This window comes from Malassezia sympodialis, genomic scaffold, assembly GCF_000349305.1.
Source record: "Malassezia sympodialis ATCC 42132 genomic scaffold, msy_sf_21, whole genome shotgun sequence".
Classification (NCBI taxonomy): Eukaryota; Fungi; Basidiomycota; class Malasseziomycetes; order Malasseziales; family Malasseziaceae; genus Malassezia; species Malassezia sympodialis.
Genome location: NW_017387819.1, coordinates 1 through 22,883, shown reverse-complemented (window position 1 = coordinate 22,883; position 22,883 = coordinate 1). Strand labels below are relative to the sequence as shown.

General features: G+C 61.0%; 3 protein-coding genes and 2 pseudogenes across 5 annotated transcripts; 2 read left to right on the top strand and 3 right to left on the bottom strand.

Annotated features, from left to right (window-relative positions):
* Positions 1-658: 658 nt before the first annotated feature.
* Positions 659-11,032, bottom strand: MSY001_3223 (annotated as a pseudogene). Its single transcript is given in 2 exon segments — positions 659-10,924; positions 10,931-11,032. Coding segments are annotated over 2 exon segments (10,368 nt in total).
* Positions 11,033-11,511: 479 nt separating this feature from the next.
* Positions 11,512-14,261, top strand: MSY001_3222 (annotated as a pseudogene). The gene is made up of 2 exons: positions 11,512-11,790; positions 11,814-14,261. Coding segments are annotated over exons 1-2 (2,727 nt in total).
* An 853-nt stretch (positions 14,262-15,114) lies between these two features.
* On the bottom strand, positions 15,115-19,351 carry MSY001_3221 (uncharacterized protein; the record flags this gene model as incomplete). Its single annotated transcript, XM_018885115.1, has 2 exons — positions 15,115-16,687; positions 17,331-19,351. 2 exons carry the CDS (start codon positions 19,349-19,351, stop codon positions 15,115-15,117), a joined length of 3,594 nt encoding a protein of 1,197 aa, XP_018741707.1.
* Positions 19,352-19,757: 406 nt separating this feature from the next.
* Positions 19,758-20,450, bottom strand: MSY001_3220 (uncharacterized protein; the record flags this gene model as incomplete). The annotated part of the gene is made up of 1 exon (XM_018885114.1): positions 19,758-20,450. The coding sequence occupies one exon, from the start codon at positions 20,448-20,450 to the stop codon at positions 19,758-19,760; it is 693 nt and encodes a 230-aa protein (XP_018741706.1).
* Positions 20,451-20,564: 114 nt separating this feature from the next.
* MSY001_3219 (uncharacterized protein) lies at positions 20,565-22,067 on the top strand (the record flags this gene model as incomplete). The annotated part of the gene is made up of 1 exon (XM_018885113.1): positions 20,565-22,067. One exon carries the CDS (start codon positions 20,565-20,567, stop codon positions 22,065-22,067), a length of 1,503 nt encoding a protein of 500 aa, XP_018741705.1.
* Positions 22,068-22,883: the final 816 nt, after the last annotated feature.

Here is a 22,883-nt window from a genome sequence, read left to right as displayed (position 1 = left end):
CCAAAAACACAGTGAAAAGGTAGAATGTGTGTATAAATAGTAGACAGTACTTAACGATTTCATCACGCATGGACTAGATTTACGCGAATATGCCAGGGGAGCGAAGCTCCACGTGATATTGCGAAGAAACAATTATCAAACAATTTAAAAGATAGGACATAGTTCTGTACAAATAATATTTCAAAGATTTCGAAAAACGATATAAGAAAAAGGTAAAATCATATAAATTTATTCATATTTTAAATGCTCAATTTAAAAATATTATTAAGTTTATAATTATTATCTTGTAAATTAAAAAGCGTTTATTTTGAGTTTCTTTTTTATATAATATAAGTTGAGTATATTGGAACGAAATATAAATTTAAATTGTAATTATTTTTGACGCTTTATTTGTGTTTCTATTATAGAAACCTATATGTATTTTTATATAAAGTATAATTTTTTCTTTTATTTTTATTTTTCAAATAAACGTTTTGTATGGTTTTATTATTGGGTTTTATTTTTTGTTTTCGTTTTATTATTCGTGCATATGTGTTATGGATTTTTTTTATTTATTTGATTCTTCTTAACTTTTAATTATTGAAGACGCACTTACCCGCTCGTTCTTGTCGTCGGTTTTTAGTGGAGGTGGATGTAGTATCTAATTGATTTTATTCTATCAAAGCCATGGCATCCAGGTAGGGTCCTGCAGTGCCAACTTGCTGGGGTGACTAGCGTAATTGATCAAGTCAAGAACAGCTTGATTTGCTGGCGTGCTGGACGTCTGTTTTGAAGTCAGCATAATAGAATTACGTACCATCTCAAGGCCATACTTGCAAGACATGAGGCGTGCACGCTTCACAATCTCGAGAACATTTTGGCGCACTAAGTCCACATTGGGCTCCGAATACTTACTGGCCCCGTTGGAAGCAGTGTGGTTCTGTTGAATTCCACTGAACCAAAATTGAAGCTCGTCTCGCACAAAGATGCCCAAGTAATCCTCCAGCCCGTGCTCGGACATGGTGAGAGCTGTGCCTAGGGCCATAAAGGAACTGGTCACGATACCCTCGATACCAATCGCACCAATAAAGTGTTGAATATTTGGACTCAGTCGGAAGGGCGTCGGGTCCGGTGACTTGAAATGTGGTGCCTGCGGGCTAAACGTAGGTACCACATCTGACATGATAACTGCGCCGGTAGACCGGGAGATATGGATCCGACCGGGATACCGAGCACTGATGAACAGAATATAGGTGAGGAACATGGTCGCAGACATTTGCAGTGTGAACTGCTTGCGCATTAACCACAAGTCGCAAGGCGAATTCATGGATTTGACCATAAAGTGGGTAAGGATCTTGTCTGAGATCATTTTGGTGCTGATCTCCTCGAGCAGCTCCATGCGCAAGTTTGCAAAGTCCACATTGGTGCGACGGTGCGAACCGCCATCCCATGTACTTCGCATTTTCTCCACCCACGCCACAATCGGATCGTCTTTGCCCATGCCAATCTGTTTGCAATATCGCTCGTAAATATCCTGCATGCTGATGAAGGACTCGTCGTATGTAAGAAGCCGCAGCTGTGGCGAGATCGGTACGGCCGTGGGGACGTTGAAGGTTAGTCCTCGTTTGCGTGTCTGGATTTTGCGCTCTAGAATCGTATTCAGCAAGCGCAGCAGCTGGAAGATCCTCTCTTCACGGCGGCAGTAGCGAGCAGAAGGAAGTTGCACCGCAAACGAGTGCAGCGAGCCCTTATGGCTCAGGATCGTTATACGACGATTACACATGCCATTGGAGCGCAATAGACCGTATTCGGGGAGGAACCGCGTAATACGCACAAAGTTGCTGTTGTTATCCGCAAGTTCCAGGTACTGCCCGGGTATCTCCACCTCGTCGAACTTTTGGTGCTGGAACTCGACCAGATAGTGCGAGCAGTGTTCCAGGTGCTGCCGGCGAGGTCGCTTATCGAGTGATTCCTCGTAGCGATCGCGCCAGCGCTGCAGTCGCGCCACATACTCACGAAGCGTTGGTTTGCTTCTCACAAAGTCACTCTCGAACGCGGTCTTCAACGGGCCCGCCGGCAAGTTGTCTGCAAACAGCGTCACATTCATCTGCGATGTTTGCGGCAGCTGCCCATTATCCGTTGTGAGGGGCGCACGATGAATGTATTGCTGCAACGCATCATTAAGCAGCGCATTTGTCAGCCGGTAGATGTCTTCATCGTTGTTGGGCTTGAAGCGCTGCTGCAGCTGCTCCGCCATATTCTCCATCGTCAGCGCCAGCAGGGGGAAGGCCGTCTTGAGAATATTCAAGATTTCCTCCACATGGTCCCAAGCATGGCGCCAGGGATCTTTCTCCTTCGCCTCTTCCTTGGGCGCCTCTTTTGCCTCAGCGTTGGCCTCCCCGTCGTCGACGCTCTGGTCCTTCGTCTTGTCCTTGGCCTCACGCGCCTTGGCCGCTAGGTGGCTGCGTCTCATCAGCACAAAGTCCTCCTTTGAGGTGCGCAGATAGTAGTACAGCGATTGCGGGAACGACTTGGCAATTTGCATCAGCAGCTTGCGCGCAAACTTGGCTTGCTTGTGCGAGAGCAGCTGAATGAGTTGTGGAATAAACGTAATCCAGTACCAGATCGGCGTCTCGCCACTGTAGTTGTCACACGCCTGCCACAGAGTGCCCTGCGCATCATCACACGACAGGAGCCAAAGCACTCGCACCAAAATCTTGCGTGACTTGCCATTTTTGTACAGGCCCGCAGCCTGCAGGTAGCAGCTGATCGCATTCGCTGCCATGTGGATCGCAGTGGGCTTGTCGCGGAACAGGCGATCGCTGTATCGGCCCCACTCCTTCCACGACTTGGGCAGGTTCAGGTCCATCTGAATTGCCGTGGCAAAAGCCTGGTTCGCCTCGTCATTCAGCCCCAGCTTGTGAAGGAACATGCCCTTGAGCGAGAAGAACTCCGCCTTTTGCGCCGCAGCGAAGAACATCAAATTCGTGTTGTTGATTACACTCAGGCCCTGTGCCAACTCGTTTGAATTATGATAGTGGCACCGCGCCTGCTCGCGCAGCTTGAGGAATGCCTCCTGGATCTCAATGTTTGGCAGTGTATAGATCTTGGTCAGCGACGAAATGCACACGTCATCCAGACCATGCTTCCTTGCGACATGTGCGAACCGATTAATGATCCACGCCGTCTCGTGGTAGCCGCGGTATGCGTACGAGTGCGTCGAAGAGCCGGGGCCCTCGTTGCGTTGGATTAGCGGGACTAGCGGCAAATATGCCTTGTTCACACTCGAGAAGACGTGCTGCCGCCACGCCACAAGATCGCTCCACGCATTGATGTCGTCCCACAGGTTCGGCAATCGCTCGCGCCAGGTCTGCATGAGCGTCTTGAGCTCCGACGACCGGTGGTTCAAGTTCGTCGCATTCGTGTGCGCCAACGAGGCAAACACCGTGCTGACCTCCTGCAGCTCCACAAACTGCTGGAAGATTTGGAGCAGCGGCACGTGCGCCTGGGACACGGTCACCGGCAGTGTGTGCCACTTGGCCAGCGTAAGTTGGATCGCCTCATCGCAGATACGCCCAAAGTCGGACGGCTTGTCAGGCGCGGCCTGTGCACGCAGTAGCGACAGGTATGCCTCGAATACCTTACGGCGCGGCGTGCTCATAACTTGGAGACTCTCGAGCGAGCGCTCCAGCGATTCGCGATCGGCCGTCCAGTCGGACAAGCGCCACGCACACTCCAGCGCCAGATCCTCGTTACCTTCTAGTTTGGCCAGGTCTGCGAGAATGTCCCACTGCTGCAGCTCAAGCGCACTGAGTACCCAGTGGTCGTCCCACAAGTAGTACTCGCTCTCGGTGAGCGGTAGACCGGACGAGCGGCCCTTGACCTGCGCCGCTTCGTACAGCACTTGCGCCTCAGCAAACTTGCCGCTTTGCTCGTACGCCAGCGCCGCATTCGTTTCCACAAACATGCAGCGCCGGCGCCACAGGCCATAAAAGTAGTCCGCCTCGCTCAGCTCCGCATACAGCTCGGCCAGTGCATCCTGCGTCGACTCGCGCACCGCGTCGTCGGTGCGCAGCGACGTAAGTTGCAGTTGCAGTTGCTCCATCGACACGTACCACGCCTCGAACGTCTTGGCCAGGTACTTGAGCACATGCGGCGGCAGCTCCAAGGCCGGCGCACAGCCCGCGGCCCCCAGCAGCAGCGTCTGCACGACATTCGGCCGCACCGCTGCCTGGCGCACTAGCGAGTCTCGCACCAAGCAGCCAATGAGCGCCCGGTTCAGCTCGCCCTGGTGTCGTTTTGGCAGACTGCCCCACAGCGCAGGGAACCAGTGCTGCCACAGCGCATGGGCCGCTTGGACATCGTGGTATTGTAGCGCCCGTAGCGCCGTAAGGAACGTTTGCGTCGTACTGCGGCGCACACGCTCCGCCAGGGGCCCATTTGCATCATGCACCTCGGCCAGGGGTGTCGATCCGTCGATGGCCGCAAGCACGAGGTCGAGCACTTGGTGCAGCCAGTAGTGCTCGCCCATGCTCTCCCAGTTCTGGTGTCCGAGCAGGTGCAGCAGGCGCCCGGGCAGCGAGCGAGTGAGCGATGCATCAAACAGCTCAATAAACTCGCGCCGCACCGCCGCCTCAGGGTGCCGACAACCCAGCAGGAATGCTGGCTCCAGCCGCGCCGTCAGCTCACTGCGTGCCAGTGACGGGTCACGATAGATGGCCAGGATCAGTTGCAAAAACTCGTGCAAGAGTGATGCGTCCCGATGCTCGAAGCACAGCATTTTGATAAGCAGGCCCGCCTTTTCCTTCACGGTCGGGAACACCTCGCGTGCATCCAAAATCCACGTCCGCAGCGTCGCCAGAAGGCCACGGCACAGCTCCGTACTCGGCGACTTTTCCACGAGCTGGACTACTGCGCTCAGGAACCAGCGCCGCTGGTCGCCCAGGTGCGAGATCCGCAGCTGCAACAGCTGCAGCACCTGAGTAAGCAGCTTAGGCACCGGCTCAGCAGCCCCGCTCGCCGCAGCGAGATGCTCCTTCGTAAGACGCGTCAGCACTTTGACCAGCGGCAGCTGGTGCCGGTCGATGCACGTAGGGTGTGTGTGCGCCCAGGCAGTCAGGACAGCGAGTGCGCTGCCCAGGTTCGTGCCTGTCCGCAGGCCCTCGGTGACAAGCGCTTCCGCGTAGGTGCACAGCTGCGCCGTGTCCTCAGGAAGCGGCGCCTCGTCGTCGGCAGGTGGCGCTGGTGGCAGCACCATGCATAAACGCTCCAATGTGGGACGCGCTGCGTCCAGCAGGGGCAAACGATCGCTAGCCAAGGGCTTCTCAAGCAGTTTCTGCAGCTGCGCGACGTGTGCCGACATCCATGCCACGTCGCGGCCGCGCGTCATGAGATCCAGCGTGGCAAGGGCATTCACCATAGGGCCCATGCTCTGGTCTGTGACCTCGGTGTGAACGAGCGCGCGCTGCAGGAGCGCGATACGCACTGTGACGCCCTGCCATGCGGGCGCCGTGAGAATCTGCTCCAAAAGTGCATACGCTTGCTTCGTCACGTCGCTACTGTCGATCGGCTCGAGCGAGAGCGAAACAAAGCGCGCGACGAAGCTCACGACCATATCGCGCAGATGGACCGGCATCGTGTAGGGCGGCGGCGGACTGCCGCTGGTGCGCAGGCGCTTGCGCGGCGGCGACTCGGCCTCAGGCGCGGGGCCATCCCATTGTACGAGCAGCGCGACGATATCCATCGCGAGTTTCTTCGAGTCGGCCGTTGCGCTGCTAGCGAACCCGAGCTTGGCGAGCGAGGTGACCATGTGCGGTACGAATAAGTCGCGGCTGGCATAGAAAAGGTCGGGGTACCGCACGATAAGCTGCAGAATCGTGCACAGCTGCAGCGCATGGTGTCCCTCATCGAGCAGCGTGCGCTTCGTCCACTTGACCCACAGCGGCACCTGCCCCGGCGTGCACGGCACACGCAATGGGAGCGCTGGAACGAGAATGTCAAGCGCGCGCCGCACGAGTGCGCGCCCATCGCTCGGGGGGAGTCGCAGCAGGCCAATGTACACCTGCCCCGTAATCTTGATAGGACTTTCGAACTTTTGCAGGAAGCGCGCAATGAACACGTACGCAGCATGCTTCACCGTCACGTCCTCTGCGGACAGGAATGCCCAGCCAAACTTGATCGCATCCAGCTTCATCGTGCCCTGCGCCGCGAGCACATCCGCGGCGTGCTCGACCAGCAGCGTGCTCATCTGCAGCAGCTCCACACGCAGCGCCTCGTCCGCAAAGAGCGCGGCGCCCGCGCCCTGCACCCGCTTCCACACCTCATTCGCAACTAGCGCCACGAGCTCCGCGTCGAGCAGCTCCGAGGCCGTCCAATACGAGGCCACCAGCGTCGGGTTCACGAGCTCGCGCAATGCATGCGTCTTACACACGGGCGCCACGCCATCATCTGCCACGAGCGTCATCGCACGCTGTAGCAGCGCGCGCTTCGTCGCCAGCGAGCCATGCACGCACACATGCTCGTACGCGAAGCGCGTGTGCGGCGACAAGTCACGTGGCTGAGCGTACGTGTACAAATCGAGCATCGCGAGGTAGGCATCGACGATCGGCTCGTGACGCAGCGCCGAGTGCAAGAGCTCGACGTACAGCGGCGTCAGCGGCGCGTGGGTGTACAGCACATCGGCTTCCTCGCGCCGCTGCGCATGACCCTCGGACGAGTTCCACAGAGTGAGCAGACGCTCGAGCACCGCACGGTGCTCCACAAGCCATCGGTCGTCGTGGTGCACGAGCTCCTGCACCATCTGCAGCGCTGCATGGACCGGGCCCCGCTGCGACGCATCCGTAAGCAAGGGAAGCAAGAGCATGTCGGCCTGCACACTGATCTCGTGCCGCAGCGCCGCGCCCTTGGGCGAGCGCAGCGCGAGGCGCAGCAGACGGAAGAGACGCGCATTCTGCAGCCGATCGCCCTCGAAGAAGTAGCGCACCGTGTGTGGTGCAAAGCGGTCCAGATACAGCACAAGCATGTCCGTGAACGGCGTCGGGCCAACCCGCCGCAGGTGCGCCTCCATCTCCGCGACATACATCGGCAGGCGCGGCAGGAACTGGTACGCCGTGTCGGGCAGCAAATGGAACACACGCACAATCGCCGCAAGCGTCTTGAGTTGCTCATTCGTGTCCAGCAGACCAGTAGCCGCCTGCTGCAGCATCGTCGGGTCCGCCAGCGCCGTCAGGTGGTCCAGCAGCTTGAGACCAATCTCCACCTTGAAGTAGTTGGTCAGCAGCTGCAGAAGGTGCGCCAGGCCATCGAGGCCCGCGGTCGTCAGCCGGTGGCGGTCCGCGAGCGTCATGAGAATCGGCTGCAGACCACTGCGCAGCAGGTCCTTCGGCAGCTTGCTTTGCTGTGCCAGTGTGGCCTTGAGCGATTTGTACGCCACTTGCACCACCTCCTCACTCTGCGAGTACAGGCACTTGAAGTACACGGAAATGATACGCATGCGCGTCGCACCGTGCTCCGGGCCCTGGAACTCTTGGCACTGCATCGCCGCGGCCAGAAGCTCGATCGCCACCACACGCAGCTTGGTGACCGCCATGATATTCTTGTACAGCACCGTACGACCCATCAGCGCCTGGTCCTCCGCATCCGCCAGCGCCAGCGCCTCGGTCAGCACACGGAACAGCTCCTCATTGAACGCAGGCAGCGGCGGCGTCAGCGTCAGCGTGTACGTCACAGCATCAATGTGCCCAATCTGCATGCCAAACGGCAGCGCCCGCAGCGGCTTGGTAAAGATCGGCAGCAGCAGCCGGTCTCGCTGCGGCTCCAGCAGGTCCCGTACACGACACTCGGTCAGACGCGCCAAAAGCTCCAGCGTCTTTTGCGTCGTGTGCCGCGCCATCTCATTCGCACACGACAGCTCAGGGATCAAAATGCCCACGAGCCAGCGCAGGTGCGGCGACGACTCTGTGTACACGCGCGCCGAACGCCCCGCCTCGTCTCCCACGTCATGCTTCGGCGTTTTGCCGGTGTAAGCCTGCTCCAGCACATAGTACAGCGTCTCGCTGATCCGCTCAATGTCCCGCGGCGGGTCCGGCGGCATGTCCTTCAGCATGTACAGCAGCGCACGCACAAACTCAAGCTGGTGGTCGGAGATCCAGCCCGCGCCCAGCGCAGCGCGCCGCACCAGCGTGTCGATGCCGAGCCAGCCGCCCAGCCGGCGGTGCCAGTGGTGCTCGTAGCAGCGCGAGCAGAACGCTGAGGCAAGCGCATGCATCGCCGTGTGCCCCAGCCGCGGCCGCGTCGCAGGCATCGCCTCGCAGTCGTGCAGGAACTGACGCACAATCTCCAGCAAAATCTCCATGTGCGGCGCCTCGCCTTTCTGATCCAAGCCGTCGATCGCGTGCGCCATCGCCTCGAGCATCACGAGCGTGAGTGGCAGCAAGTGGCGCTGCGACACGCCGCCAGGGCCGGGCAGCTCGCGCAGAATCTCGGCGTGCAGCACATGGGCGTACAGGTCCAGCAAGAACGACCGCACATCGCTGCGAAGCCCCTCGTGGCGCGCAGCACCGAACAGGCCAACTGTCACGCGACGCAGCTCCATACGCAAGTCGTGGTCATTGGCGTCAGCCACTAGCACCATCGCCGCGCTCATCAGGATCTCAAACGCCGGGCGGTGGAATGTGGCATCGCTGTCCTCGACCTGCGCGAGTGCCAGGTCAATCGCAGGCTGCAGCGCTACCCGCTCGAGAGTGCCATTCAGCTGCAGCGAAATCTGCGGCGTATTAGTCGCATGGTACTCGAGCACCGGTGGCAGCTGCAGGAAGCGGCGATTGCGCCCGCCTAGCTTGCCGAGGATGCGCATCGTCGTGTGCGAGTGCTGGTGGTTGTGCGGCAGCGGCTTGAGGTGCGTCCACAGGGCCGCCATAATGTCCTGGATGTACGGCTGCATCACAGGGTCCAGAAACTCCTGCGTCAGATTGTCAATGCATAGCTCGAGCGTGCGCAGTCCCTGGCTCACCAGCTCCGGCGACGCACGCAGCGCAAGAACGAGCGGGTGCATCAGCTGACCTAGGTACGGCAGCAGCACACTCAGACGCACAGGCACTGTGAGACACAGGTCCACAAAGAGCTCGCGCTCGCTCGGCTCAGCCGCATCCAGCAGCAGGTTGAGCTTCTCCAGCAGGACGGGGAGCAGCGGCAGCACATCCTTGTACAGCAGCTCAAAGCGCCCGCCGCCAATGCTGCGGAACAGGGCGCGCAGCAGCAGGAAGAAGTTCGTCGGTGCCTCCGCCTTGGACGCCAGGTGCAGCGAGTGCATGATCAGATGCGTCAGGTGCGGCTGCAGCACCGCCTCGTTTTCCTCGGGGAAAATGGTCACCGCCATGAAGGCCATCTTGAACAGGCGCAGACTCACGGACGCCAGCTTTTTGTCACTTGAGCCGAGGTCCTCCAGGCGCGCCACGAGGAACTTGAGCAGGATCTCGACAAAGCGGCGCGATACGGCATCGTTCGATAGCAGGTTCTGAGGGATGCCCAGCAGCGCAGGCGTTCGCAGAATCTGCTCAAAGAGGAACGGCATGTGCGTCATAAATACCTCATTGAACGTCTCGGGCGCGAGATCGATATATATGTTCGTCAGCAAGTCGAGCATGTCCTTCTCCTCGCGGCTGTCGCGCTGCGTCTGCAGCAGGCAGCTCTTCACGCCGCCCACAAACACCCGGCCCATCACCTCACTGTTCGGCTCGGCCATCCCGCGGTGCTTGAACACGGTCATGAGTGTCTTGAAGCCAAACAGTAGGTTGCGGAACAAGAAGCGCGTGTTCTTCATGGGATCACTGATATGCTCCAGGACGGCCACCGCCGACTGGATCGGCCTAGCCTGCTCAAGACGCACCGCGTCCCGCACAGCACTGTCACGCGCAGCATCCGTCTCCGGCGCATCCTCGTCGTCGCCTTCGGCATGGCCCTTGATCTGCCGCAGGTCCTCGCCTAGCTGGTACACTGCCGGCAGCTTTTCAAGGAACGTCTGGAATATGCCATGCAGCATCGCCGCCGAGTGCTCCGTGTGCTTCATCACAATCATCTCCACGAGGTTCAGCAGCAACTTCACACACATCGTCTGGATGCTCGGCGCCAGCGTCGGCTCATGCAGCAGCTGCGCATGGATGTTGATCACCTTGACCATCTGCGCCGTCGTCAGTTCCTGCCGCACATGGTGCATTAGGTCCGCGAGCATGCTCACCACGAGCGGGCGCTGCAGCTCCCGCGTCGTCACGCCCGTGCCGAGCAGCACACGCTCGTCCAGCAGCGTGTCGATTTGGCCCACAAAGTGCTGGCGGAAGTCGGTCGAGAGAATGTGCCGCGTGGCGACGAGCAGCTCCTTGCGTGTCACCGCATTCTCCGGCGGGCAGTCCTTCAGCAGCCGCACATTAACCTCAGGGAGCAAGTGTGCATACTGCCGCACGATCGGCGCCGAGCCCCGCAGCACGTACGCAAGGAACGACATGGTCTTCACCTGCGTCGTCACCATCTCCCCAAACAGGGTCCGGTTCTTGATGCCCGGTGCAACGCCCACAAAGATCTGCCCGCGCTGCCGTGCCGCTTCGTGCGCCTGCTGCTGCGGCAGCGCCTGTAGCGTAAGACAGTGCTCAAAGATCAGCGGCACAAACACGTTGATCGACGAGCTGACAACCTGGCGGTAGGTCTGGAAGATCAGCACGATGGCAATCGGGCATTCCGTCAGCACCTTGAAGCTCTGAGAGCTCCTGAGCAGCGTGCGCGGCGCCGCGACCGTGGGCGACGCCTCCTGGCCCTCGGACGAGAGCGCGAGGAACGTGTCGCCCTCTCCTGGCGGCGCCGCCGCTGCCTTGCCGGGCGTCTGCTCCGTGCCAAACGCCTCGGCGACCGCTGCCCGCATATTCATATACAGCTTTTGCACCAGCTCCAGGAACGGCTGTACCTGGTTCTGTAGCACGACCTTGAACGAGCGGTGCAGGTCGATGATAACCTTGAACGCCAATGTTGCATTGTCCTCGTTGTCGTCCTGCACGGCACGCAGCATGACTTGCATCAGGCGGTCCGCGTGCGGCCGCGCCGCCTCGTGCTGCGGATACCGGTAAATGGACTCGATGATGCCGTGGCGCAGCCTCTGCTCGGGCGCATCAGATATAAAAGCACACGGAGTGCTCTCGAGCAGGTCCATCTGCACCGGCAGCACCGCGTTCAGAAACGACGTGTAATCGAGGTTCACGAAGACTTCGATCATCTCCTTGATCTCGGAGACGACCGCCGCCTTGCTCCGCAGATCCGCCGCAGGATCCGCGAGCCGCTTCGCGAATACCTCCGGGTCCGGCGGGTTCGCCGGCCGCGCGCCGTCCGTGGCTGCCATGTCTGCCGCCACTACGCACGCGGGGGATAAGGGGGCGAAACGAGGCGCGACGCCGACCCCCCTTCGTTGTCACGTGATCCCCTCGGCGGCGCGTCCGCACGCCGCACGGTGCGTGTCTCGTTCGGTCCACGACTGACCGGCGGCATGGCCAGTTTGCTGCTGCGGCTGTTCAACAGCGACTACTTTTCCCCGCACCTAGCACTCAGCTAGTAGGTATACCTTTCTCATATCTCAGCCTCCGCACGTATGCGGACCATATCGGCATCTCGTACTTCCTCATCGACAAGCTCAGCAGCGACTTTCCCAAGGACGAGGTCGAATTCTACTGGCTCCAATACTGCCACCTGCTCGTCACACGACCCACCGAGTCGCGGGCGCTCGAATGCTATATCCTGCGTCGCTGCGAGGAGGACGTCCATGTCGCCCTGCTGGTACGTGCCCCGCGCTCACCCAGACTCTTTGGTACCTGCAGGCGCACCTCGCCGACCTTGCTGCAGAGCCCGAGTCGCTTGGATTCCGCACATGCCAGCGCGTGTATAACCGATGCCAGCGCATCCTGTTCGAGGACCCCGAGCCTGAGGCCCAGGTCCCGCGCCAGCAGCTCTTGCGCTTTCTCCCGGTCTTCGAGGCACAACGCAAGGTATATCCCGACAACACAGCCAGTGCCTTTGTGGGGCTGGCATCGTCGCTCCTGGCGATCGGCAGCCCATCAGTCTCGCAGTATGGAGGCGCTATGGCCGCGCAGCAGGGCCGTAAACCGCCAGACGGCGTCCGACTGGAGTCGGCCGTCGTGAACGAGGCCCGTGGCCCGGCGCCAGCGCCCGCCCTCGAGCCGGCAGTCCCCACGGTGCCGCCGGTGGAGCCAGTGGCCACGAGCGAGAATGTCGCTTCGTCGGCGCCGGATCTCGCCGAGCAAGTCTTTGGGCTCGACGACGACCGCCCGCGGCCAGCACCCACCGAGACGCCGCCCGCCGCGCCCATGTCGTCGCCCGCACCCTCTGCGCCGCCCGCCGCGCTGACGCCCCGCACGCACTCGTACGCGCTGCTCCAAAAGTACCTGTGTTCGCACTATGGACGCACGGCCATGCAGTTTCTTCAGGCCCTGCAGGATATCCCGGTACGACTGCAGCCGCTGCCGAAGCCGGCGCGGCTCTCCGCACTGCGGGCGGAGCTGACGGCACTGAACCGCACGCTCCCCGCGGAGGTGTGCTTCCCAACATGGTGCCATGGTACGGCCATGGATGAGCCGCGTCAGGAGCGGCACCACCGCGTCGTCCGCATTAGCGCGTCGGAAGCCGTGGTGCTGAACTCGGCGGACCGAGTGCCGTACCTGCTCCATGTGGAGGTTCTGCGCAACGACCTGGACTTCGATCCGAACCGGCGGTACAACCGCGAGCTGCTACAGCGCATCTTTGACGGGGACAAGCGCGCGTGCCAGCCGCTTGTGATGGCGGATGTGCGCCGAATGTCGGTGCCGCAGGACCCGCTGGAGTCCTCGCAGAGTGCACAGAGTGCGACGCCGGCGCCGGCGCTCTCGGGCGAAGTCGACTTGACCGAGCAGATGTACGGCTCGGACTTGGGCGGCTTTGGCCGCGAGCACGACCCGGAGGAGGGACTTGGGCACAAGAACGATACCCTGGACACGGCCGTATGGGCGCATGCTTCTGCTGCTGGCGAACCGTCGCAGTTCTCGCTCGAAGAGTATGCGCAGCGCATGCGGACCGCGGCCGTCATGCTGGCTCAGCTGAACAAGGGCGGCGGGACGCCGCGCGCTGGTGCTACAGAGCAGGGCGAGGTGGCCGAGGCGTCTGGCGCGCGCGTCTCGTTCGCAGATGCACAGCGCATCCGGCAGCGGATCATGGACGAGATGGCGGCGCTGGAGGAGCAGCGTATGGACCGCATGAAGCGGGGCGGGCAGTACTTCTCGCGGCGGCGGCAGGACACGATGGCAGCAGAGGACGAGAGCGCCGTGCTCAAGGCGGTGAACAAGGACGACCCGAGCGCCGCCTACTTCCGCGAGTCGTGGACGGTCAAGAAGGAGCGGATCCGCGCGTCGTCGCCCTACGGCCGTCTGCCGACATGGGACCTTTTCTCCGTTATTGTCAAGACAGGGGCGGACCTGCGGCAGGAGCAGTTTGCCGTGCAGCTTATCAACGAGTTCCGCCGGATATGGAACCACGGCGGCAGCCGCTGCTGGGTGCACTATTTCCGCATTGTCGTGCTCAACGAGAATGCAGGTCTCATTGAGACGATCAAGGACGCCATCTCGATTCACTCGATCAAGAAGGACGCGTATGCGCGACAGCTGGATGGGCAGACCATCTCGGCGTACAGCCTGTACGACTACTTCGTGCAAACGTACGGCGAGCCACACACGGTACGTTTCCGGCGTGCGCGAAGACACTTTCTCGAGTCGCTTGCGGGGTATGCGATTGTGTCCTACCTGCTGCAGATCAAGGACCGGCACAATGGCAACATCCTCGTCGACTCCGAGGGCCATCTGATCCACATCGACTTTGGCTTCATCCTGGGTCTTTCGCCCGGCGGCGTCGGCTTTGAGGCCGCCCCGTTCAAGTTCCCCCGCGACTATATCGATATCCTCGGCGGCATGGACAGCGAAGGATACCACGAGTTCCGCTCCCTCATGCAACAGGGCTTCCGCGACATTCGCAAGCACGCCGAGCGCTTCATCCTGCTGGTCGAGCTCATGCAGCGCGACTCGCACTTGCCGTGCTTTGTGCTGAACGACCAGGCGGCAGCACAGCTGCGCGACCGCTTCCAGCTCGGCCTCACTGCGGCGCAGTGCGACGAATTTGTCGACCGACTTATCTTGAGCGCGGCAGGCAGTGCCTTTACGCGTCTGTATGACCAGTACCAAAACTTTACACAGAATATCCTATAGTTTGTACAGAGTTGGGTCTGTGGTTCAGCGTGCGCAGCCCCAGCAATGCCTCCGAATGCCGTGTTGTATGGCACGGACATGTACTGGTAGATGGGATGGACTCCATGGCAAGGGACACAAGTCCCGCATGGCCGCAGCTTGGTTGTGATGCATTCGCTTGCCGCGTATGGAAAAGTCATAGCCAGAGGCTAAGCGAACAACCATGTCGATAGCGAGTACTAGCAGCTTTTGCCGGGCATACTTCACTGATACAGGTCAACAGGCACAAAAAAAAAAATCTATCGGCACCGGCCAGCGATACGCGAAGCTCGAGTTGAGCATGCTGTTCACGTCACCCCTTTTGACGGCCGCATCACCGGTAGCTCCATTTCATAGAGCGGCCTTTGCGGGGCACGAGACGCAAATCGTGAGGGAGATACCAGACCGTCCAAGTGGTCGTCCAGGTGGTAATCTCACCGCTCGATCTTATGGATGCGCACCATCAGATGCGCAAGAAGCTTTCGGTTCCCGCAGCCACCATGCTGCATACTAAAATGGGTGATCTGCCGAGGCTGGTGCGTCGGTGGGCGGCGTCGTCTACGAGACCTGGCTCCGTGATGCTCGCTAGGCCTTTGACATAGTCTCCTGAAAAATCACAAATTTGTACTATTGTCCATTTCCATCGCCACTGTCGACCTAAGGCTTTTTCGTACGCTTGAAAACAGAAGGCCTTCCAAAAAAGACGTTGAATACGTAGGACCCAGGCTGGCCTATGGATATAGTAGCGAGCGCACCTGGGCGCGTTCTTCACGGGGATCGAATCAGAGGAGCAACAAAAGGGTCCTCGTCATTACAAGGGACAGCATTATGCGAGTTACTTCGCGTGCGCCGACCGCGACATCTGACGGAGCTTGGGCCCATACTTGTAAAGCACAAAAGGGATCGGCACCATGGCAAGGGCAATAAAAGCCAACACAGTGGAAGCCCACTTTGGTGTCAGCGTACGGTACATCTGCTCGCCAAACATGGGAAAGCCCCCGCCAAAGGCCGAACGCACGATTGTATTGGCGGCCATCGCACTCGCGGCATTGGCAATGTACACCTCCGTGATGTAGACGAGGAAGCCCATAAAGACCAAGAAGACGCCTGCGCCAAAGAACGCGCCGGCGATCAAAGGACTCCAGAACGACACGGCTGGAAGCGACGTCCATGCGAACCAAAATAGCGAGGCAGTGATGAGGATGGATGCCCACGTCGTCGACTCGATACGCGCCTCCGGCGGCAGGAGCTGGTTGTTGTTCCTCTCAAATGCCTTAAGATAGCGCCGCTGATCCACCGCGAGACAATACACACCTGCAAGGATACAGCCGGTGAAAAAGCCAAGAAAACTTAGGCCCACTGCACCCTCGCGGAAGTGGTGTAGGACCCCAAATACGGCAGGATACGCAATGAAAAGTAGATACACAGTTCCATACAAAAACGACAAATACAGTGTGATGGCAAAGAGCATGGGCTCGGTAAAGAGCATCTTAATCGGCTTGGCAATTACCTTTCCTGGTAGCGTGGCGAGCTCCAAGTGGCGCCGCTCAATTGGCGCATAATACGGTTGTCCTGTCTCTTTGCGCAGGCGCTTTGCCTTCTGCTTCAGGCGCTGCGCGTCAAGCGTCTCTGGCATGGTGAAAATGATCATGATCAGCATGACAAACGAGAAGATCGTACACACGCGGAACACCCAGCGCCAGTTGGCACCAGCATTCGAGATGTAGCCTCCAACAATAGGGCCCAAGCATGGGCCTGCCGTGGGTGCGAACGCAAAAACGACAATGCCAATAACCAGGTACTTGACACTGAAGACGCTAGCAATGACAGCAGGCGCGTTAGTGTAGGAACTGGAGCCACATGCGCCGGCCAGAATACGGAACACAATCATCGATGCGATATTGGGTGCTAGCATGCAGCCAACGTTGAAGCAAACAAATCCAGTATAAGAAATAATGTAGATGATGCGGCGCCCAAACATCTCCGACAGGGGTGCCCACACGAGTGGCGCGAAAGAGAATGCTCCCACAAACAAGAACACGGACGCCTTGGCCACCTCAGGGGTCGTTTGGTACTCCACGATCATCTGAGGTAGAATCGATGACGGCACAGACGAGCAAAAGGCAGTACATAGGGTCAGCAAGCCATTCAGAAGCACTTGGTAGAAGCGGAAGTATATGTTGAACGACATGGTGCTTTCACGGTCGTCCTTCCCGTCCCATTTGACGAGCATGTCGTCTTCCTCACCTGCATCCCCTTTTTCTTGATCAGTGTCCTTGGGATCACCGGTCTCCTTCCCGGGCTGAATCAACTGAAGCCCATGCGCCTGTGGGATCATCATTGAGCCACGCGCGCTCTCGTGGCTCCATGGGCCCGAAATGAGGCATTGGTCGGTCACGGGCACGTTCCTGGTGGTTCTGATACGAATAGGCATCCCCATGGCTGGTTGGGCCCCTTCCGACACAGGAGCCGCAACATTGTTACCCGCAAGAGTCGTTGTGGGAGAGCCCGGCCTCTGCGCCATCGATGGCTGCGCTGTACCGTTCGGCGCAGCCTGGGCGACAGGAGTCACGCTCACAGGCTCGTACAGATGGATAGGTTTATTGACGGGTATTGACGTCACTTCATTGGTGTTTCCTGGCGCAATCGCGTATGAATTCTCTCCAGGAGCATAGGCGTGCGCAACGTCCGATGCAGACGCCATGGCCAAGAGGCAGGGCACAGTACCGACGACAACATAAACAGCGCGCTGAAACTTGTGACTTCCGCCTTTAGTCAATGCTTATTTATCAGACGCATGGGTTTGGGACCTGGGCCAATTTGCCAAGACAATTATTGGCTGTGCTTATCCGCGTGCGTAGCTGGAATAGCGCGGGCGCCCAGCGCCATTCGGAACGAGGGCCATACTTGTAGAGCACCGAAGGGATCGGCGCGCTGATCCATACCGGACTTGGTCCGGCAAAGCGGATGCTTCGCGTCACCACTCAGGCCGACAGTCTGGAAAGTCTATCCTCTTACAACTAACACAAGGGTATGGACTAGGGACACTACCTGCGGGCATTCTTCGACCAGCCACGAACAACATGACCATACTTGATCAGAATAAAGGGGATGGGGACCATGGCCAAGGCAATGAAGCCCAAGACGGTGGTGGCCCAGCGGGAATTCAGGCGATCGTACATCTGCTCGCCAAACATGGGGAAGCCAGCGCCGAACGCCGACCGAAAGACGGTGTTGATAGCAATTGCACTAGCCGAGCTGAAGATGTACACCTCGGTGATATACGTGAATAGACTCAGGAAGATGAAAAAGAGGCCCGAGCCGAACATGCCACCGGCCACCAGAGGACTCCAGAACGAAATCCAGTCGTACGACGTCCAAGCAAACCAGAACAGCGACACGGTGAGCAGCACCGAGCCCAGCATACAGGGGCGCAGGCGCACCTCGGGTGCCAGGGGCTTGCCGCCATTCTTGGCCATCCCCTTCACATACATCCGCTGGTCCACCGTGATACAGTAGAGGCCCGACAGGAGACAGCCGACGAAGAAGCCCAGGAACGTCAGGCCCGTCGAGCCAGGCGGCAGGCGGTGTCCGAGCTCAAACACGTACGGATAGGCCACAAAGAGCAGGTAGAGCGTGCCGTACACGAACGAGATATAGATCGTCGTCGCGAGAAGCATAGGCTCCACGATAATCATTTTGATCGGCTTGCCAATGACCTGGCCCGGCAGCTTCCACCACTCGATTTTGCGGAGCTCCACGGGCGCGACGTAGCGGTCATCGCCCGTCTCTTTCCGCAGTCGCTTGGCCTTCATCTGGAGGCGCTGCGGATCCATCGTCTCTGGCATCGTGAAGATAACGAGGACCAGCAGCACGAATGAGAAGATGGTGCACACGCGATAGACCCAGCGCCAGTTGGCGCCAGCTTGCATGATGTAGCCACCGACAATAGGGCCCAAACACGGACCCGCGGTGGGCATGAGCGCAAAGAGAGTGAGCGTCACCATCAGGTACTTCATGTGGAAGAGACCGGCAATCATCGCTGGCGAGTTGGACATGGAGCTAGATCCAAAGGCGCCGGCGAAAATGCGGCACACGATGAGCGATGCGATATTGGGCGACTGCATGCAGCCCACGTTGAAGCACACGAATCCGAGAAAGCTGATAATAAAGACGATGCGGCGCCCAAACATCTCCGACAAGGGCGCCCACAAGAGGGGACCCACACAGAAACTGGCCACAAACAAGAAGACGGACGCCTTGACAACATTGGGTGTCGTATGGAGATCCTCGACGACAGCAAACAGCACGGACGACGGGGCCGACGAGCAAAAGGCCGTGCACAGCGTGAGCACACCGGCAAGACCCATCAGGTACACACGGTACCAGAATGGGTACTTGAGCACATGCTCGCGGTCGTCCTGGCCATCCCACTTGACAATGATGTGCTTCGTCTCTTCTTCATACTTGGCCTCTTCGGTCTTGGTATCTTCAACGACGGTGTGCATGCTGGCATCTTCCTGATCGTCGACAATCTCGATACCTGAGAAAGCGGGGTAGGCCATGCTACCACGACGACGTTCGTAACCCCATGGTCCACTCTCAATGTCTGACGAGTGCACACGCAGGTTCGAGTGGCGCCCATGCGGATGGTTCGGAAGGTGCCCAAAGAGGGAGCCCTGGGATCCGAACAGATGGGGCCTGCGTGCTGCGGTAGGCGGCACCACGGGCTCCACGAGATGAACATGGCCAGGGGCAGGCTTCGTGGGAGGCGCATTCATCGTCGTCGACACGATCGGCACCTGGTCCATGGCGTCTTGCTTCGCCGCGGGACTAGGCTTGGTGACAAGGGTCGAGGAGGACTCGAGCGTATGCATGTTGGACAGCGGCGGTGCGCCGGTGGGTGCGACAGTCTGTACACCCGGCGGTACGTGCTGCTCCGGAGGGTAGGTAGCATTCTCCTGAGGCATGGTCTGCACAGCCTCTTCCCACCCGTTATGCTCGACGGCATCACTGAAGTGCGCCTCACTTGACCCACTGGTGTAGGTGGAATCCTCGTAGGCAGCGGGCATAGGTTCTAGTCTTGCTGGTCTTGCTGGCCTGCTGTGGCAAAGGGAAAAGGAGGACGAGGAAATCAGCTAGTACGCCGACAAGATGATAGCAACGTGACTTGTCGCAGCTGAGGGAGGGGCCCAAAACTTCCGGCCAGACGGACGCTGTATTTCGTTTCGTAGGGCTGCTTTGATTGCGACTGCTGACCAATCAAGGTTGTATTTTTTTTTCTGGGCGGCCGGTGGACTTCCGCGGACTTGCTGGGGCCCAGCGGTGCGTACAATCGCGTGGGCCGCCGCGCACGCTGGAGCCAGGGCCGTCCTGCATGGGCCACGCGGTTGCGACACGCCAAGACCGTGCAGTGCGTGCGCCGTGCGGCCTGGCCTGCCGCCGGCGCCGGCATGCTGTACAAGTGGCCCGTGTGCACTACATAGCTAGTTCCGCCTGGAGCGCGCGCAGCTCGGCCTCCTCGTCGGTCTCGACGGGGCGCGACGGCACGGCGGCTGTAGACGAGGGCAGCGGCGCGGGCGACGCGATGCGGTGCGCGGGCGCCGCGTCCGCGCCGACGAGCCGCGAATGGAGCTCGTCCTGCTCGAGCTCCTGGAGCTCGGCGCGCAGCTCGTCCTCGTCGAGCTCCGTGCCGACGCCGACGGGGTTCGAGATCGCCTCGGAGATCTCGTTCGAGAGGGACATCTGCTCGCGGATCGAATCCATGGTATTGTCCACTTTGTCGATGTCCATGCTGGCGTGGATCTGCTTGAGCGCAGCGGAGCCGCGCTGCATCGCCCGCATCGTCTCGAGGTTCATGTTGGCGTTTTCGATCGCATTCACCTGCGTCTCGAGTGTCATGCGGCTGCCCGCGAGCCGGTCGAGCTCCGTCTCGTACATTTTTTTCTGCCGCAGGGCCGCCTGCGCCGCTGCCGTTAGCGCCCCGCACGCACCTCGCTTGTTCGTCGTCACCTGCTCCCGCGCCTTGCGCAGCTCGTCGTCGACTTTCGTCTGCAGGTACTCCTCCTTCTTCGTGATGAGATGCAGCTGCTCACGCAGCCCGATAATAGCATCGCGCGCATTCGACTTGTTATCGCGCTTGCCACCGACCCAGCTGAGCCATGACGACATGCTCGCGGTGCACAGGTGTGGCGGCGCGCGGTCGGTGTGCGTCGCCGCCGGGGCCTGTCGATACGTCACGTGGCGTTATCGCCGGCGCGGCGCACGGCGCGCCTCGACCGTGGCATGGTGCGGCCGCTGCTGGCCGCGCTCAACCAGCACGGGCGGTACGCCTTCCGCGCGCCCGAGTACCAGGTGGACCATGTCGTGATCGGCGGCGGGGTCGTGGGCCTCGCCATCGCGCACGCGCTCGCGCAGCGGTGGCCGGACAAGTCGACGTACCTCCTCGAGCGGCACGCCCACGCCGGGCAGGAAACGAGCTCGCGCAACAGCGAGGTGATCCACGCCGGGCTGTACTACCCGGCGCACACGCTCAAGGCGCGCATGTGCCTGCGCGGGCGCGAGCTCCTGTACCAGCGCATGGCGCAGTGGGGCGCCCCCACGAAGCAGGTCGGCAAGCTGATCGTCGGCACGCGCGACGACCACGCGTACCTGGCGCGGCTGCACGCGCACGCGGCCTCGCTCGGCCCCCTCGCGCCGCCGACCGAGCTCCTTGCGGGCGACGAGGCGCGCGCCCGCGAGCCAGACCTCGCGCCGGACATCGCGCACGCGCTGTGGTCGCCGCGCACAGGCATCGTGAGTGTGCACGAGCTCATGGCGCACCTCGCGCAGGGACTCGACACGCTGCCGGGCGGCGAGACGCCCGACGCGGAGATCGTGTACGGGACGTCGGTCGTGCGCCTCGACCCCCACGACCCGCCGCGCAGCGCCTCGAAGCGCGGCGCGGACGCCTCGCAGGAGGGCTGGGTCGTCCACACACGCACGCACGACGCGGCGCACACGCAGACGGACGCGCTGCTCGCGCGCGTCGTCGTCAACGCGTGCGGACTCAATGCGCCGCGCGTGCTGAACGCGCTCATGGCCGGGCTGCGCGCGCCCGAGGCGCAGTGGGTCCCGATGTACTTTGCCAAGGGGAGCTACGCGTCGTACCGCGGCCCGGGGATCGAGCATGTGCGGCACCTGCTGTACCCGACGCCGCACCTCGGCACCGGCGCGCACGGCGCCCGCGCGGTGCATGCGCTGGGCACGCACCTGACGCTGGACCTCGACGGGCACGCGCGCTTCGGGCCGGACCTCGCGTGGCTCGACGCGCCGCCCGCGCCCGCGGCGGACGCCGAGGACGCGCTCGGGTACACGCACGACTTCTGGGAGACGCAACTCGCGCCGAGCGCCACGGACGCGTGGCTGGACGGCATGCACGCGGCGGTCCGCACGTACCTGCCCGGCGTGCAGCGCGACGGCCTCGCGCCGGACTACGCGGGCGTGCGCCCGAAGCTCGCCGGCCCGGACGCGCGCGCGTTCCAGGACTTTGAGGTGCTGTGGCACAGCAGCCGCGCGCTCGGGCAGCAGCGCGTGTGGCAGCGCGCGCTGCCCGCGTCCGACGCGCCGAGCGGCGTGCTGGTCTCGCTGCTGGGCATCGAGAGCCCCGGCGTCACGTCCGCACTCGCGCTCGCGGAGCACGTCGTCGACGGCCTCGCCGCGCGCGTGTGGGGCGCCGCGGACCCGCGCGGCCGCGCGCGGCGGTACGTCGACGGCGTCGGCCCGGCGGGGCTCGATGCGTGGGCCTAGGCTAGTAGGGCTACGAGGGGGTCCATAGACGCGCGTCGCCATCCGCGCCCGCACTGACGAGCCACGGCAGCGTCGGGTGCCACTGCAGGCCGAGCACGCCGAGCGCGTCCTGCACGCGGTGGCCGCGCAGGATCTTGAGAGGCACGAGCAGCGCATTCTGCAGGAGGTCCGCGTACACCGTCCCGTGGTACACATGCACGGTGCCGTCGTCCGACGCGCTCGCAAACAGGGGGTAGCGCGGGTGGAACGCGACGCTGCGCACCGCGCGCGTGTGGTACCGCAGCGTCTTGTACGGCCGCTCGGACAGGTCGAGGTCGAACCACAGCACGCGCCGGTCGTACGAGCCGACGAGCAGGTGCTCGCCGCCGGGGTGCACGTCCATCGAGCTGATCCAGCGCACGCCCGGCTGCAACGTCTTGACGAGCACCTGCTGCAGCAGGTCGTACACGCGCACGTACCGCTGCGTCGCGACAAACAGGTGCGGCCGCGTCGGGTGGAAGCACACGGCCTGCACCGCGAGCGACGCGCGGCCGCCGCGCTTCGTGCGCCGGAACGGCGCCTGCGAGCGGTGCTTGCTCACCTGGTGCATCAGCACCGCGCGCGCGCCCGCCTCGGGGCACACGGTCGCGAGGTAGTCGCCGCGCGCGTGCCAGCACACCTGCTTCGGCGCGAGCGCGCCGAGCTCGATGCGCACACACACGCCGCGCGCGCGGTCGGCGTCGCTCGCGCGCGCCCACCGCGCGACGTCCGTGTCCTCGGCGGCGGTGCCGGTCGTGAGGAACGCGACGCTCGCGGCGTGCACGGCGCCGCACGCGG